This window comes from Nicotiana tabacum, chromosome 7 (genome assembly GCF_000715075.1).
Source record: "Nicotiana tabacum cultivar K326 chromosome 7, ASM71507v2, whole genome shotgun sequence".
In the NCBI taxonomy this organism is placed as follows: domain Eukaryota; kingdom Viridiplantae; phylum Streptophyta; class Magnoliopsida; order Solanales; family Solanaceae; genus Nicotiana; species Nicotiana tabacum.
The window spans coordinates 163,149,477-163,163,378 of record NC_134086.1 but is presented as its reverse complement, the minus strand read 5'-3'; the positions used below and the strand labels follow the sequence as shown (position 1 = coordinate 163,163,378).

The window sequence follows — 13,902 nt, the reverse complement described above, 5'->3', positions numbered from 1 at the left end:
TTTCTCAGTATCAGTGCTGGTGGGAGGTAATAGGTACCCCAGAGAAATAGTCAAGGTGTGAGTTTATATGTAAATAACTCTTTTAACACTCAAATTCTCCATAAGCCACGTGATTCTCTCAAAACTTACATGGAGATTAATTAGTGAGCAACTTGGAGGCTTTTGAGACTTATAAGGGCTCGTTGCACATTTCAACAGTTTTCAGATGCATAAAAGTTGATAAAATAAAACTGAAATAGAATAACAGAAGGCTGACTAAGTAGCATTAAGAAGCTTTAGATGCTACCAGATAATACATATTAAAAGCTTGAGTTCTATGCACACTGACAGTTTGGAATTTTTTCACACCATCATAGATTAAGTCTACCTATGACAATAGGTAACTTTTCATAGCAAACCTGCTATGACCACTATCTTGAAAATATAGTAGTAATAACTAGCTATAGTCAGCTGGTTATATTATATTGATGGTGTAAAATTCTTAAACTGTCAGTGAATATAACTGATCCATATACTAAATTGATATGTCACCTATTGACATAGACCACCAGAACAAATCTGTCTATAGGTATGCCCCAATTTGAACCAAAAGCCAAATATGGAAATACTCTAAGAAGCTCCTGCATTAGCACCAGCAAAAGTTTCTTGAATTTTTGCCAAGTGCTTCCTCCCCTTAAGATGTGCAATCATATCAATCTCTCCAGAGCACCTCAAGTTACAGAAATGGCACCATAGCTTAGCCTCAGCTCGATGTCTTCTCCCACGAATATGAGATTGTAGTGTAAACACAGAGCTGGTTGTCACTTGACATATTGCACAAGTCCACTTATCCTGGAATTTTTGTACAAAAGGAGTCTCTGGGATTTTGATCAATTCAGCACTTACTGGAATGGTTGGTTCATAGACCTGTATAGCTAAACTTGCTTTCTTCTCAATCTGAACTAGTTTTTCAACCATAGTTCCAACCTGCAATTTTGCAGTGGACATGTTAATCACCAAGTTGCTGATTACATGCTCGGTTTATGAACAAAAATAGCGATAAGAAATCTGGAATCTAATGAGAGAGAGCTTGAGGAAAATAAGGGAGTATCAAATTAAACTTGGGGATTTCTTCAAAGGATTAAAAAACATAACCTGGTTTGGTTCAGCTGCATCACCTTTTGCTGTGCACTCCATTACCTCGATCTCTCCCAAAACCAGGCCATCCCCATTGCACTCGGGCTGTATAGGCCATAAGATTATTAGTTGGTGGATTTTCAGGATTGTATGTATACGCAGACAGAAAAATTCGTATTCACAAAGTAAAAGAATGATGTATGATCTAACAAAAGCAAAAAGTCAAAAATCTTGTACTTGGACTGCTAATTAAAGAGAAAATCATCGCTACGAGTATATTATATACTGAATACAAGTTGAAAGTTCCTAATTCGTCTCCCAGGAGATATATTTACATATGTGTATTTTTAAAATCTGCACCAGAAAGAGTCCAATTTTTGATAACTGAAAGTTATTGGCAATCTCACTTGTCAAATAAATTAGCCAGTTAATGTACTTATTAGAACAAATGAATATCTGATTTGACAATGAACCGACTTTTCTTGCGAAATAAATTAGCCAGTTAATGTACTTATTAGAACAAATGAATATCTGATTTGACAATGAACCGACTTTTCTTGCCAAATAGCACTAAGCTTACAGTGCAAAGGATCCGTAAGCATTAATAAGTGAGATTAGTAACCTAGAAAATGAGACACGTTACCGGTCAAAGTACACAAAGTTGTAATAATTCTCTATAATGTCAATGTATATAACATAAATCACCTTGCTTGCAGTAAGTTTTGCCAGACGTTCAGATTCATTCTCTTCAAAAGACCTGTCTGCTACAGCCAGAAACTTCTCTTTCTTGATAAATGAATCTTTCTTTAGCTCATTAAACCATTCAGTGACATTATATAGGTTGACATCAAGCAGTTTTACTTTCGAACATGGAAGAATAATATTTTGGTAAATGTAGAATGCCCCATTGAACTGAGGTATCACCAACCAAAAGATAGCAACTAATCTTATATATGGCCACAGAGGCACCCTGCAATGGTAGATAAGAAACATCAGTATATTGTCTCCTGCCTATTAAATTCTTTATATTGTTAGTGTATATAATTTTTGCGGAAATATATAGAGTACGATTTATAGAATGAATTTAATTCTTTTTTTATTATATATTACTAGCTATATATAGAGTAAACCAACTTACCATTTAATAAGATTCTCAAAAACTTGCTCGAACAGATAAATAAAAGAAAAGATGATCCAATATGTTACTAGCTTCTTCAAGTCATAGTTGGAGCCAGTCTCAATGGTTCGAATAGACACATATCTGAAATAGTACCACACAAAAGATTTGTTAACATTACCGAAAAGTGCACAGCTTAATTTAATCGTTAAAAAATTGTGGGTATTGTGCAAATTGGTATATCGAGAAGAAAAGAAAAATCAATTGTTGTAATGAAGAATTTCGAGTCTTACAGAGGATATCCTAGAGCAAGTATCGGCCTGCAAAAAATTAAAAGCAGAAAAAAACGAAGTAAAGAAATACTATGAGTATGCAATCAAAAATACATGCAAAATACATACTTGTATACTATACACGCAACATGTACTTGAAAAATTCCCTTCTTATTTCCAACTTAATTTATAAGATTTTGTATGCTCAGTTTCAATTTCTGAAGCAACAACAAAAAGCATGGAGAAATTAAGAAGAGTGAATTACCAAGCTAGAAAATCCATGCATTGGAGAGTTAGAGTGACAAGACCCATTTGAGAAAATCTTTCTTTTTTCTTTATTTATATTCCTTCAATTTTCGCAGCTTTGAGTTGTTGTGAAGTTTATTGAAATTTTTATTATGTGATCAGCCAGAACTTAGACGGCCTTTGAAGAGGAAAATTAAGAAGACGAAAGGGTATGAAAATAGGAGGTGCATTTGCTTTGTAATAAAGGACCTCGTGATTAGTGGAAAATGGATGTCATTTTCGGGAATCTAATCCCTCCTATGTTCCCATTGGAACCACATGTAACGTTTACACTAAACTATACTACAAAATCGCGGGCTATCATTTAACTTTGTGTTCATTCATGGGCGATCATTTAACTTTGTGTTCATTACCCAAAAATTACTTTTCTTTCTTTTGTCACGCCAAAATCATTTTACTATGATCTAGTTATCACATTAGTCACTTTGATCAGATTTTACAACCTTTCACCTGAAATGTTTATTATGTCCCTGGCATTATAAATCCTCCTATTTATGTAAGATCTTCTATATTATATGCTATATAATATACTTTTATCTGGGTATTTTACTTACAATTAAAATAATTTAATAATATTTTATTTATTAAATTATAATAAATTCACACTTTTAATTTTTTTTCTTTACGTTAATTTCAAGATATATAAGTAGAATTATTAAATTTATTGGTAACATTACCATGAACAAATATCAAGTCCACATTCTTATCTATGCTTAATGAAATATTTCTAATGGAAATTATAAAATCAAAGCTCATTAATTTATCTGCCAAGCCATACCCATTAATTCAATAAGTAAAATACCCACATTTAGCAAAATGACATATCAGATTAATACTTTAAATAAATAATATTAACAGATAAAGTTTTAAAAAACTTAATATTAAACACAAATATCTTTGAAATTTCTTTTAAAAATTTTATTGGCTATTAAAATATCATTTGTTAAATAAATATATTTTTATTATTTCAAATAAATATTAAAAATAAATATTTTTTTATTATTTTTATATTTAAAATATGTTCATGTTTGAATATGATTAATCAAATTAAGTATCATGGAAAGACTAAATGTATGGATATATCAAAAAATAAATAAAATGATACTTATAAAGTTATTTTAGTTATAAGTAAAATACTTAGATAAGAATATATTATATAGTATATAATATAGAGGGTATTACATAAATGAGAGAATTTATAATGTCAAGGGCATAATAGACTTATCAAGTAAACGTATTATAAAATTTGGCCAAAATGACTTTAATGATAAATAACAAAAAGTAAAATGATTTTTGTGTAACAAACGGAAAAATAATAATTTTTGGGTGATGAATACAAAATTAAATAATTTTTACGTAACAAAAAGAAGAAAAAATAACTTTTGCGTATAGAATTTTGAATGACCACCCACCAAAATTACTTTATAAACTGAGGTGACAATGTGTATTAATCAACTATAATTTAATAATAATCATATCTGTGATGAATGTGTTAATATTCATTGGATTGGTGCAAATACCTTGTATCAGTAACTTTTACTGTTGTGATTTACTCTCCTCTTAGAAAAATGAAATGAGGCCTGAGGTTTCTCTTCTGTTTACTTTGGTTTATCCTATGGAATTTAATAATGATAAAAAAAAACACCCTAATTAATGAAGTTTGGTGCAACTTAATCCGATTCATCCTTTTTTGCTTTTCCCTTTGTACAGTAATTTGTATTTTCATTTTCTTTGTAAAGTTTTTGTTTAGTCCCATTAAAGTATATTTTGTTTAAAATCTGTTATATATCAATGGAGAAATTTACAAAAAGCAACCAATACGCGTGTTGATCCGCTCACAACTCTCTTTATTAGACCAATATATACTACAAGGAAACTGTCACGATCCGGATTTTCTACCCTCGGGAGTCGTGATGGCGCCTACTAGTGAAAGCTAGGCAAGCCAACTAACTGAACTATTTACCTTGTTTCTATTTTTAGTCCGATAACAGGTAAGAGCCAACAATTAGATAACAACAGAATTGAATAAGCGGAAGGCTGCATTGTAAAGTTTTAATCATACTACTAATACCAATCCATAACAAATTTACCCAAGATTGGTGTCACAACTTCACAGACTGTCTAGAAGTACTACAAATAAAGGTCTGAAAGAAATAAATACAACATTGCCTCTAGAAATACATGAAAGAAACAGGAATAGTAGATAGAAAGAGACGCCAAGGCCTGCGGACGCCTGCAAGACTACCTCGGGTCGCCTGATGAACAAGAAACAACAATCTCACTGCGGTCCGAAGTCTACAGCACATGAATCTGCACAAAAGAGTACAGAGTGTAGTATCAACACAAACGACCCCATGTGCTGGTAAGTGCCTAGCCTAACCTCGGCGAGGTAGTGACGAGGCTAGGACAAAACTACCAACTAAACCTATGCAGTTAAAGTATATATATAGCAAGTAATAATAAAGGAAACTAGCAGTTAAAGAGGGGTAGGGGACATGTTGTGGAGGGATATCATTTACCAACAGTAACTCAGGAGAAAAGTATAAAGAACAATTTAAAATTCACAGCAGAAAGAAAACGGAAACAGTAACCAAATCAATATCCACTTTTATCCTTTATTGTTGCGGCGCGCACCCCGATCCAAATCATAAAACACTGTTGCAGCGTGCAACCCGATCCAAATCATAAAACACTGTTGCGGCGTGCAACCCGATCCAATCATAATATTTTTGCGGTGTGCAACCCGGTCCAATCATAATATTGTTGCGGCGTGCTACCCGATCCAAATATAATATTGTTGCGACATGCAACCCGATCCAAATATAATATTATTGCAGCGTGCAACCCTATCCAAATATAATATTGTTGTGGCGTGCAACCCGATCCCAATATACAATTCAACCCCAATCACAAAGGAGCCCCGACAAGGGAATAATAAGGGAACAACAATATCCCCGCAAGGGAATCAATAACATCATAATAAAATCAGGTAACAACAGAAAATCAGTAAATAAACGTAAAGGACAACATAACTCAATTATCAGCAAGATTCAAGAAAATCAAGAACAAGTGCACAGTATCACCCTTCATGCTTTAACACTCTCTTACCAAAACAATAATCACAAGAAATAAGGGCAAGGAAATAAATAAAATCACAATTGTCACACCTCCTTTTTACCCGCGCCGCAAAGGCACAAAGGGAGTTTTTCCGATTAAAGGACAATCGAAACAGGATTTGTTTATTTAATTCAGAGTCGCCACTTGGGAGATTTATGGTGTCCCAAGTCACCGATTTAATCCCGAATCGAGGAAAAGAATGACTCTGTTAACAGTCTGCGAACCAGAAATTCGGATAAGGAATTCTGTTAACCTGGGAGAAGGTGTTAGGCATTCCCAAGTTCCGTGGTTCTAGCACGGTCGCTCCACTGTCATATTTGGCTTAAATATCTGGTTTTTATACGATTATGAACTTATGTGCAAATTTTAACTTTTAGCCGCTTTTATTATTATTATTATTATTATTAATTTTTTTTTAAGAATGTGAACATCAAATTTTAACTTTTAGCCGCTTTTATTATTATTATTTTTTATTTATATTTTTTAGAATGTGAACATCGTTTAAAACATGTCTTTGGATTGCGTCACATGAAATGCACCCGCAATCCGGAACACATTTTATTCAATGTTTTGGGATTTGGATTTGGGTCGCATGAAATGCACACCCGAGTTTAAGAAGGTAAGATTATTAGAATGCGTGCCTAAAACGACTAGCGCGTGGTTATTTTTTGGAAAAAGCCGTGAATTTCGCTAAGCGGCCGATCCCGAGTTCTAAGTAATTAATACATACATTTGTGAGGGCCCCGCAATCTATACGTTTTGCTAGGCGAGGCTCATCTCATTTATTTTTTAAATGGACAATCCTAAAATGACTACATTTTTCTATTAAAATTAGTCTCTAAAATAAAGAAAAAAATCCTAATTAATTAGGAGCTTTCAATAAATTAAGAAAATCGTAACATACTAATTGCTAGATTAAGACAAATATTAATGGAAAGGAATTTTATTACAAAAAAAATCGAAATTATAAATAAAATAAGAAATTCGACAACTAATATTCAAAAGAAATCAAATATAGCTAGATTGAAGCTCGTATTGTTATATATAAAAAAACTATTGGAATTAATTATTCACAACCATTTGAAACTAGATTTAACCATAATTACTAAAGCTTATTAGAAAGTTTATTAAACTTAAACATTATCTAGTCTTGTTTGGCCTTAACTAAATTTAGCTACCCATTCATGATTAACCTACTGTTGACCATATTAAAACCTTCATAGCTAATGAATTAACCCGTTTTGCCAAGCTGATTCACTAAAGACCAATTTATGTCATTTTCCTCTTATTCCAATTATTAAACAGTAATACATGAAATAGCCTAAATACAATCAGTAAAAGAAACGAAGAAAAAGAGAAATTAAAACTTCAAAGCTCCATTCTTCATATGTATTTATGCTTTCACATTTTTAGCTTACAATATCGACAAGGTTACAGCCATGTACCTGGTATTGAATACAAGAGAAAAGGAAGATGAGAATCAGCAGCAGTAGTAACAATACAACACAACAACAACAGTCTAGCAACAGTAATAGCCCAGGAACAGAGTTTGCAAACCGGTGGAGCAGTAACCCAAAAACCAACCAAACTTAGGAAAACCAAGTAAAGACCCGAAAATCTCAATAACTTTCACAGACAAGATAGAATCAACCCAAAAAGACCGAAGAGACTCTGGGATAATTTTGATTTTTGTTCTTTTAAGATTCGCAGTCGAACACTCTCAAGATTAAAAGTCTGTTTTTATCTCTTTTTGGTTCTGAAATTTCTATCTCCAAATTCAGTCCTTTTCTTCCTTTTTTCTTCTTCTTTTTTCTAAGTGTTAAATGAGTCCTCTTATACCCAAAGCAAGACTCCCTTTTTCTTTTTACCTCTCTACTTTTCCCCCAATATTCTTCTACTATGTATAACTTTTAACTTTTTATTATTACCTATACTATTTCTGATTTTTACTTAAGTAAAAGTAGTCAACACAGACCCCACCGTTCCCCCTTTTTGAATGGTCAAAGAAGACATCATCATTAACCCCCTCTTTTTGCTTTACATCATTTTGTCTTGTCCCCCACTACAACATTTTAATATTATTAAGCCTAGTGGACGGAGCACTTCAAATTAAATAAATCTATAATTGGTTAATTTCCGTATTACCCCTAAAACTACTGTTACAAGTCTGATTCAAAAATCTGTTCAAACTTCAAAAATTATCTAAGAACTAAAATCAAATTAACAGCTATAACCAATTCACCTAATCAATTAACCAAAATATAGCAACTATAACAAATTCTTAATCAAATTCAATCAACAAATTCAAACTAAATGATGAACAACAAAGAAATAACTGGAATTATTTTGACTAAACAATATCTTTAAACAACAAGCCTACTTTCAGATTCAACAACAATATCAAACAATCATATTCAAATTACTGAGTTCAAATTAAAATTAAGCTTAAACAGAACAAATAAACAAATTCAAATGACTGAACTAAATAACCAATTGAACCTCAAACTGAATCTAACAATATTAGAGTCAAGATGAAGGATTCAATTTATCAAACTAACATATTTTTATATTAAAACTAAATCCTTTTAAATGAATAAAAACAAACTAAAGAAATAATTAATTGAACTTCAACTTAAATCTAACAATATTATAATTAAACTAACAATTTCTATATTAAAAATAAACTAGAACAAATGAAACAACCTGAAACAATAATCAAGAAATGATAAACACGAACAAAAACAAGAATCAAACATCTACTAATTTCAAATCAGAGAATATCAAACAAAATACGGACAGAAATGAAACTTAAACCCACTAACCGGATCAGAACGACGATGAACTCGAACGAAAACAAATCTGCCCAGAAACAATTATCGCACCAAAAATAATTCGACGACGAAGACGACCACGAACGGACGATTCATGACTGGAAGATCTCGTCTAGTGAGGACGATAGGTGAGGGTGATGTGCGATGAAGAAGGCGAAGCAGTAGAGCAGCCATGGACTTCGAGGAAGCTGCTGGTCGACGTTACTGAGAGTCGTTTGGTGGTTGTCCATGGCTGGATGTAGCAGAAGCAGCAGAAGCGAGCTGGCTGTTGGGTCGTCCATGGTGCGATGATGGTCGTCGACGATGGACTATTTTAGTTTGACGGAACTGCTCGTCGTTTGGACTGGTTCGCAGGTGCCGAAGAAAGATGACGTAGCAACGGCAACAGCAGGTGGTGACGTTGGGCAGTCTGTTGCTGGAAGAGCTGGACGTCGACGAAGGCGAAGCATCAACGATGGCTGCTTGTCGTGGTGGAGTTGGACGATGAAGCACGAGGGGGGGGGGGGAGCTATGGCAATGTGGTGATGAAGGTGGTGAAGGGGTGGTCGTGGTTGAAGGAGGAAGACGGGGGGAAGGCAGCCATAGGAGGGGTTCTTGGTGAAGCTCGGAGAAGAAGAAGAGAGGGGGGGGGAGCTTTAGGGTTTTGTTTTTTGTTCAAGAATGAAAATAGAAAGGGTAGGGTGTGGTTTTGGGTTATGGACTGGGTTGACCCGTTTTGAAATGAACCGGGTCGTAGGGGAAGGTTGGTTATCTTTGGGCCTGTGACTTAAAATTGAAGAAAAGGCCCAATCCGATCTCTTCTATTTTTGTCCTTTTCTATTTATTCAATTTCCTAAATAATAAAGCTAAAATGCTAAGATTAAATTATAAATCCCAAAATTATATGGAAATACTAATTAACTCTTAATAACAATTAACACACAATTAAATAGCGATTAACGATAAAATCACACAATTTGGACATTAAATGCTAAAAATGCAACGTACATTATTTTTATGATTTGTTTTTCATTTTGTAAAACAAACTTAATTAAATATCAAATGCAAATGTGACATATTTTTATATATATATTTTTATTATTAATTTTAACACATTAACATGGACAGGCAAAAATACAAATAATTATCCAAATGTGCCACGAAAATTCCAACATTGCACACAAAGGAAAATTGTTTTATTTTAAATTTTTTGGGAGTAATTCTCGTATAGGGGAAAAAATCACGTGCTCACAGCTGCCCCTCTTTGCCCGAAAACACAAAGAGTTTTCATGCAAAGATAAAGTGAGCGGATACGAGCGATTTTTGCCCGTTTGGGTACTCTGTGTGAAGCATTTTTGAAAGATTTAACCGAACCTTTGCTTCGAAGGCTTCCAACATATCCCTGGCTAAAGAGGAATCGGGTTAATGTAGTTCGGGAAGTTTTGTTAGCTGGGACTACCAGGAGACTGCAATTTGCTGTTACTGTTGCTGCATGCTGTTATTACTACTTACCGATCTCCTTATTACACCGTGATTAAAAGAAAAATCAAGAAGCTAGGCTAGACTATGGATTACAAGATCCCATCTATCTTCCATTTGTTCTTGATGCCCTGCTTTCTTGTCGGCTTGCGTCTATCCCGGTGCTTCTTTCTTCCGAGAAATGACGGGGATGACACCAGCCTCTTGCTTTCCTGAACACCAGTTTGCATCATTTTATTCTGTCCGCTTGAGGATGCGGCTTCCTGCATTATGATGTGGATCTTTTGTTGTAACCTTCTGGCTTTCGGTGGGTTACGGATTTCAAGACCTGAAATGTAAAGACTAAAAAATATTCCCTCGTTATACAGGTGGGCGCCTAATGCTAAGACATGAAAAATATTCCCTCGTTATACAGGTGGGCGCCTAACTGCTAAAGACATGAAAGTATTCCCTTGTTATACATGTGGGCGCCTAATGGTAAAGACATGAAATGTATTCTCTTGTTATACAGGTGGACGCCTACTCGGTAAAGACATGAAATGTATTCCCTTGCTATGCAGGTGGGCGCCTAATTGGTAAAGACATGAAATGTATTCCCTTGTTATACAGGTGGACGCCTAATCGGTAAAGACATGAAATGTATTCCCTTGTTATACAGGTGGACGCCTAATTGCTAAAGACATGTAATGTATTCCCTTGTTATACAGGTGGGCGCCTAATTGCTAAAGACATGAAAAGTATTCCCTTGTTATACAGGTGGGCGCCTAATTGGTAAAGACATGAAATGTATTCCCTTGTTATACAGGTGGACGCCTAATGGTAAGACATGAAATGTATTCCCTTGTTATACATGTGGGCACCTAATTGCTAAAGACATGAAATGTATTCCCTTGTTATACAGGTGGGCGGCTAATTTCTAAAGAAATGAAATGTATTCCCTTGTTATATAGGTGGGCGCCTAATGCTAAGACTGAAAAGTATTTCCTTGTTATATAGGTGGGCGCCTAATTGGTAAAGACATGAAATGTATTCCCTTGTTATACAGTTGGGCGCCTAGTTGCTAAAGACATGAAATGTATTCCCTTGTTATACAGGTGGGCGCCTAATTGGTAAAGACATGAAATGTATTCCCTTGTTATACAGGTGAGCGCCTAATGCTAAGATTGAAAAGTATTCCCTTGTTATACAGGTGGGCGCCTAATTGGTAAAGACATGAAATGTATTCCCTTGTTATACAGGTGGGCGCCTAATTGCTAAAAACATGAAAAGTATTCCCTTGTTATACAGGTGAGCGCCTAATTGGTAAAGACATGAAATGTATTCCCTTGTTATACATGTGGGCGCCTAATTGGTAAAGACATGAAAAGTATTCCCTTGTTATACAGGGGGGCGCCTATTTGCTAGATAATAACTTGAATTTATTTCCTCGATTCTCCGAGAAAATTTTCAACTGTGGCAGAAAATTTTCTGCCCCAGTTCTGGCGATCTTTCTTATGGTGTGTCTTTCGGCCATCATCAACATTTTATTTTCCTGTTCAAATCAAAGAAAATTTAGTTAGTTTTTTTAAAATATGGCGAGTGGTCATGTCACTCCTGATGGGGGATGATTGTTCCCTTCCCCTTATTCCTGTTTGGCGTTCCCAAAACTTGTTGGGGATGACGTTATTTGCTATTCTACTAGGGATGGTTTTTCCATTTATCCCTTCCCCGTTCTGTGTCTCAAAACTTGCTGGGGGTCATTTTGCTGAAGATGGATTTTCCTTTCTTCCTTTCCCATTCTGTGTTGTCCGACCACCTCGAAACTTGGTCGATAATCGGTCGGGGTTCTGCTGGGGATCCTCTTGGAACTTGACCCACAATTTCCTCAACATGCTATTTTTTGGGTTCTTCCCCGTACTTTCCTTGCCATTTTAGACCAATATAATTCGGTCTTGCAACTAACGTCTTTTGTCTTATTGCCTTGTCTCTGGCCTGTCCTCTTCACATTTTGTGTTGTACCATTTTGGCAACTGGTAGTAAGCTCTGAAAGACCTTTCTCAAAAATAAATTTCTGGAAAAAGTCTTTTAAACAAAGAAATGAAAAGATGGAAAAAGAGAAAATCTTTCTGAACAAATGCTGGGGAAAAGAAAAGGAATGAACTTATCTGGGTGGTATAACCGATTCCAACGATCATGTCGTGCATTCCGGATTAATCAACCCAGTCTATTTGTGTCGATCAATCTTTCTGATGTCTTCACTTGCTGGGGATAAATAGGTGCCCACCTCTTCGCAACATGCGAATTCTTTCCGCCAATCTATCTTGTCGCCTCATAGTGTCCTTCGCGGGGTTTTCACTAATAAGACTCTCTCATTTCTCTCAGTTCTCGTCGTCTTTGGGTGCCTGTGAAGGTTTTCACCGATAAGACTCTCTCATTTTGCTTCTCTCAGCTTACGTCGTCTCATGGCGCCTTTGAAGGTTTTCACCGATAAGACTCTCTCATTTTGCTTCTCTCAGCTTACGTTGCCTTATGGTGCCTGTAAGGTTTTCACCGATAAGACTCTCTCATCTTATTTTTTCTGCTGGGGATTGGAATGTTACTGGTAAGATTATCTCTGCTGGGAATTCTTATGGCTATCAATTCTTTCAGCTCATGATCCTCATTCAGTTGGGGACCAGCGTGTTATTCTCGGCTTTCATTTGCCTGTCTTGGCACCTCTCGGACACTGATCGGGAGGTCTTTTTTGGACATCAATATGGGTTTTATGTGGGGCTTAAAAGAAAAGGATATAAAAATTCAAAATAACTTTGATGGGTAAAACATTACAACTCTTGGAATCAAACCCTTTTTTTTTCAAAATTTAAAAACATAACTCCTGCCCCAGTTTTCTTGTTTGGGGAATTTTTGATTTTTGTTACATTATGACCGAGCCGTGAGGCGCCTACATATCCTCTTTGAGGAATCAGGTCGAACGTAGTTCACTTGATTCCTTTGTTTTTCTTGCGACCTTCTTTTTTTTTTCTCTTTTTCATTTTTCCTTTTTCATTAATGATTCCAAGAGAGGGGTATAAAAGAATAAGTAAGGCTCAATGGGGTAAAGCAAAGGTTAAAAGTGTTTGGATAGAAGAGAGAATTGCCTCCGTCATTTCATTATCCGATAAGCACCAAGTACAAACAAACAAATAAACAACAAAAGAAATTACACATAATATCTCTTGACTGCATCAGAATTGATAGCCATGTCGATGCATCTTCCTTCGACATCTTCCAGACGTAAAGCGCCATTGGATAATACTCTGGTCACAATATACGGCCCTTGCCAATTCGGGGCGAACTTGCCTTTTGCCTCAATTTGATGTAGGAGGATCCGTTTCAATACTTGCTGCCCTACTTCAAATTTCCTGGGGCGCACCTTCTTATTGTATGCTCTTGCCATTCTCTTCTGATATAACTGGCCATGGCATACTGCTGCCAATCATTTTTCATCAATTAAGCTCAACTGCTCCAGTCGGGCTTTGACCCATTCATCATCATCAATCCCGGCCTCAGCGACAATCCGAAGGGATTGAATTTCAACTTCTGCTGGTATCACTGCTTCAGTTCCGTATACCAACAAATAAGGAGTGACACCTACTGATGTACAAACAGTAGTGCGATAACCCAACAATGCAAACGGTAGCTTTTCATGCCACTGTCTAGACCCTTC

At 35.4% G+C, this 13,902-nt stretch overlaps 1 protein-coding gene across 1 annotated transcript; it reads right to left on the bottom strand.

Annotated features, from left to right (window-relative positions):
• Nucleotides 1-255: 255 nt before the first annotated feature.
• Nucleotides 256-2,967, bottom strand: LOC107791374 (uncharacterized). The gene is made up of 6 exons (XM_016613428.2): nt 2,771-2,967; nt 2,527-2,553; nt 2,255-2,377; nt 1,822-2,086; nt 1,135-1,221; nt 256-966 (listed from the first exon to the last, which is right to left on the bottom strand). The coding sequence occupies exons 1-6, from the start codon at nt 2,815-2,817 to the stop codon at nt 610-612; spliced, it is 906 nt and encodes a 301-aa protein (XP_016468914.1). The 5' UTR covers nt 2,818-2,967; the 3' UTR covers nt 256-609.
• Nucleotides 2,968-13,902: the final 10,935 nt, after the last annotated feature.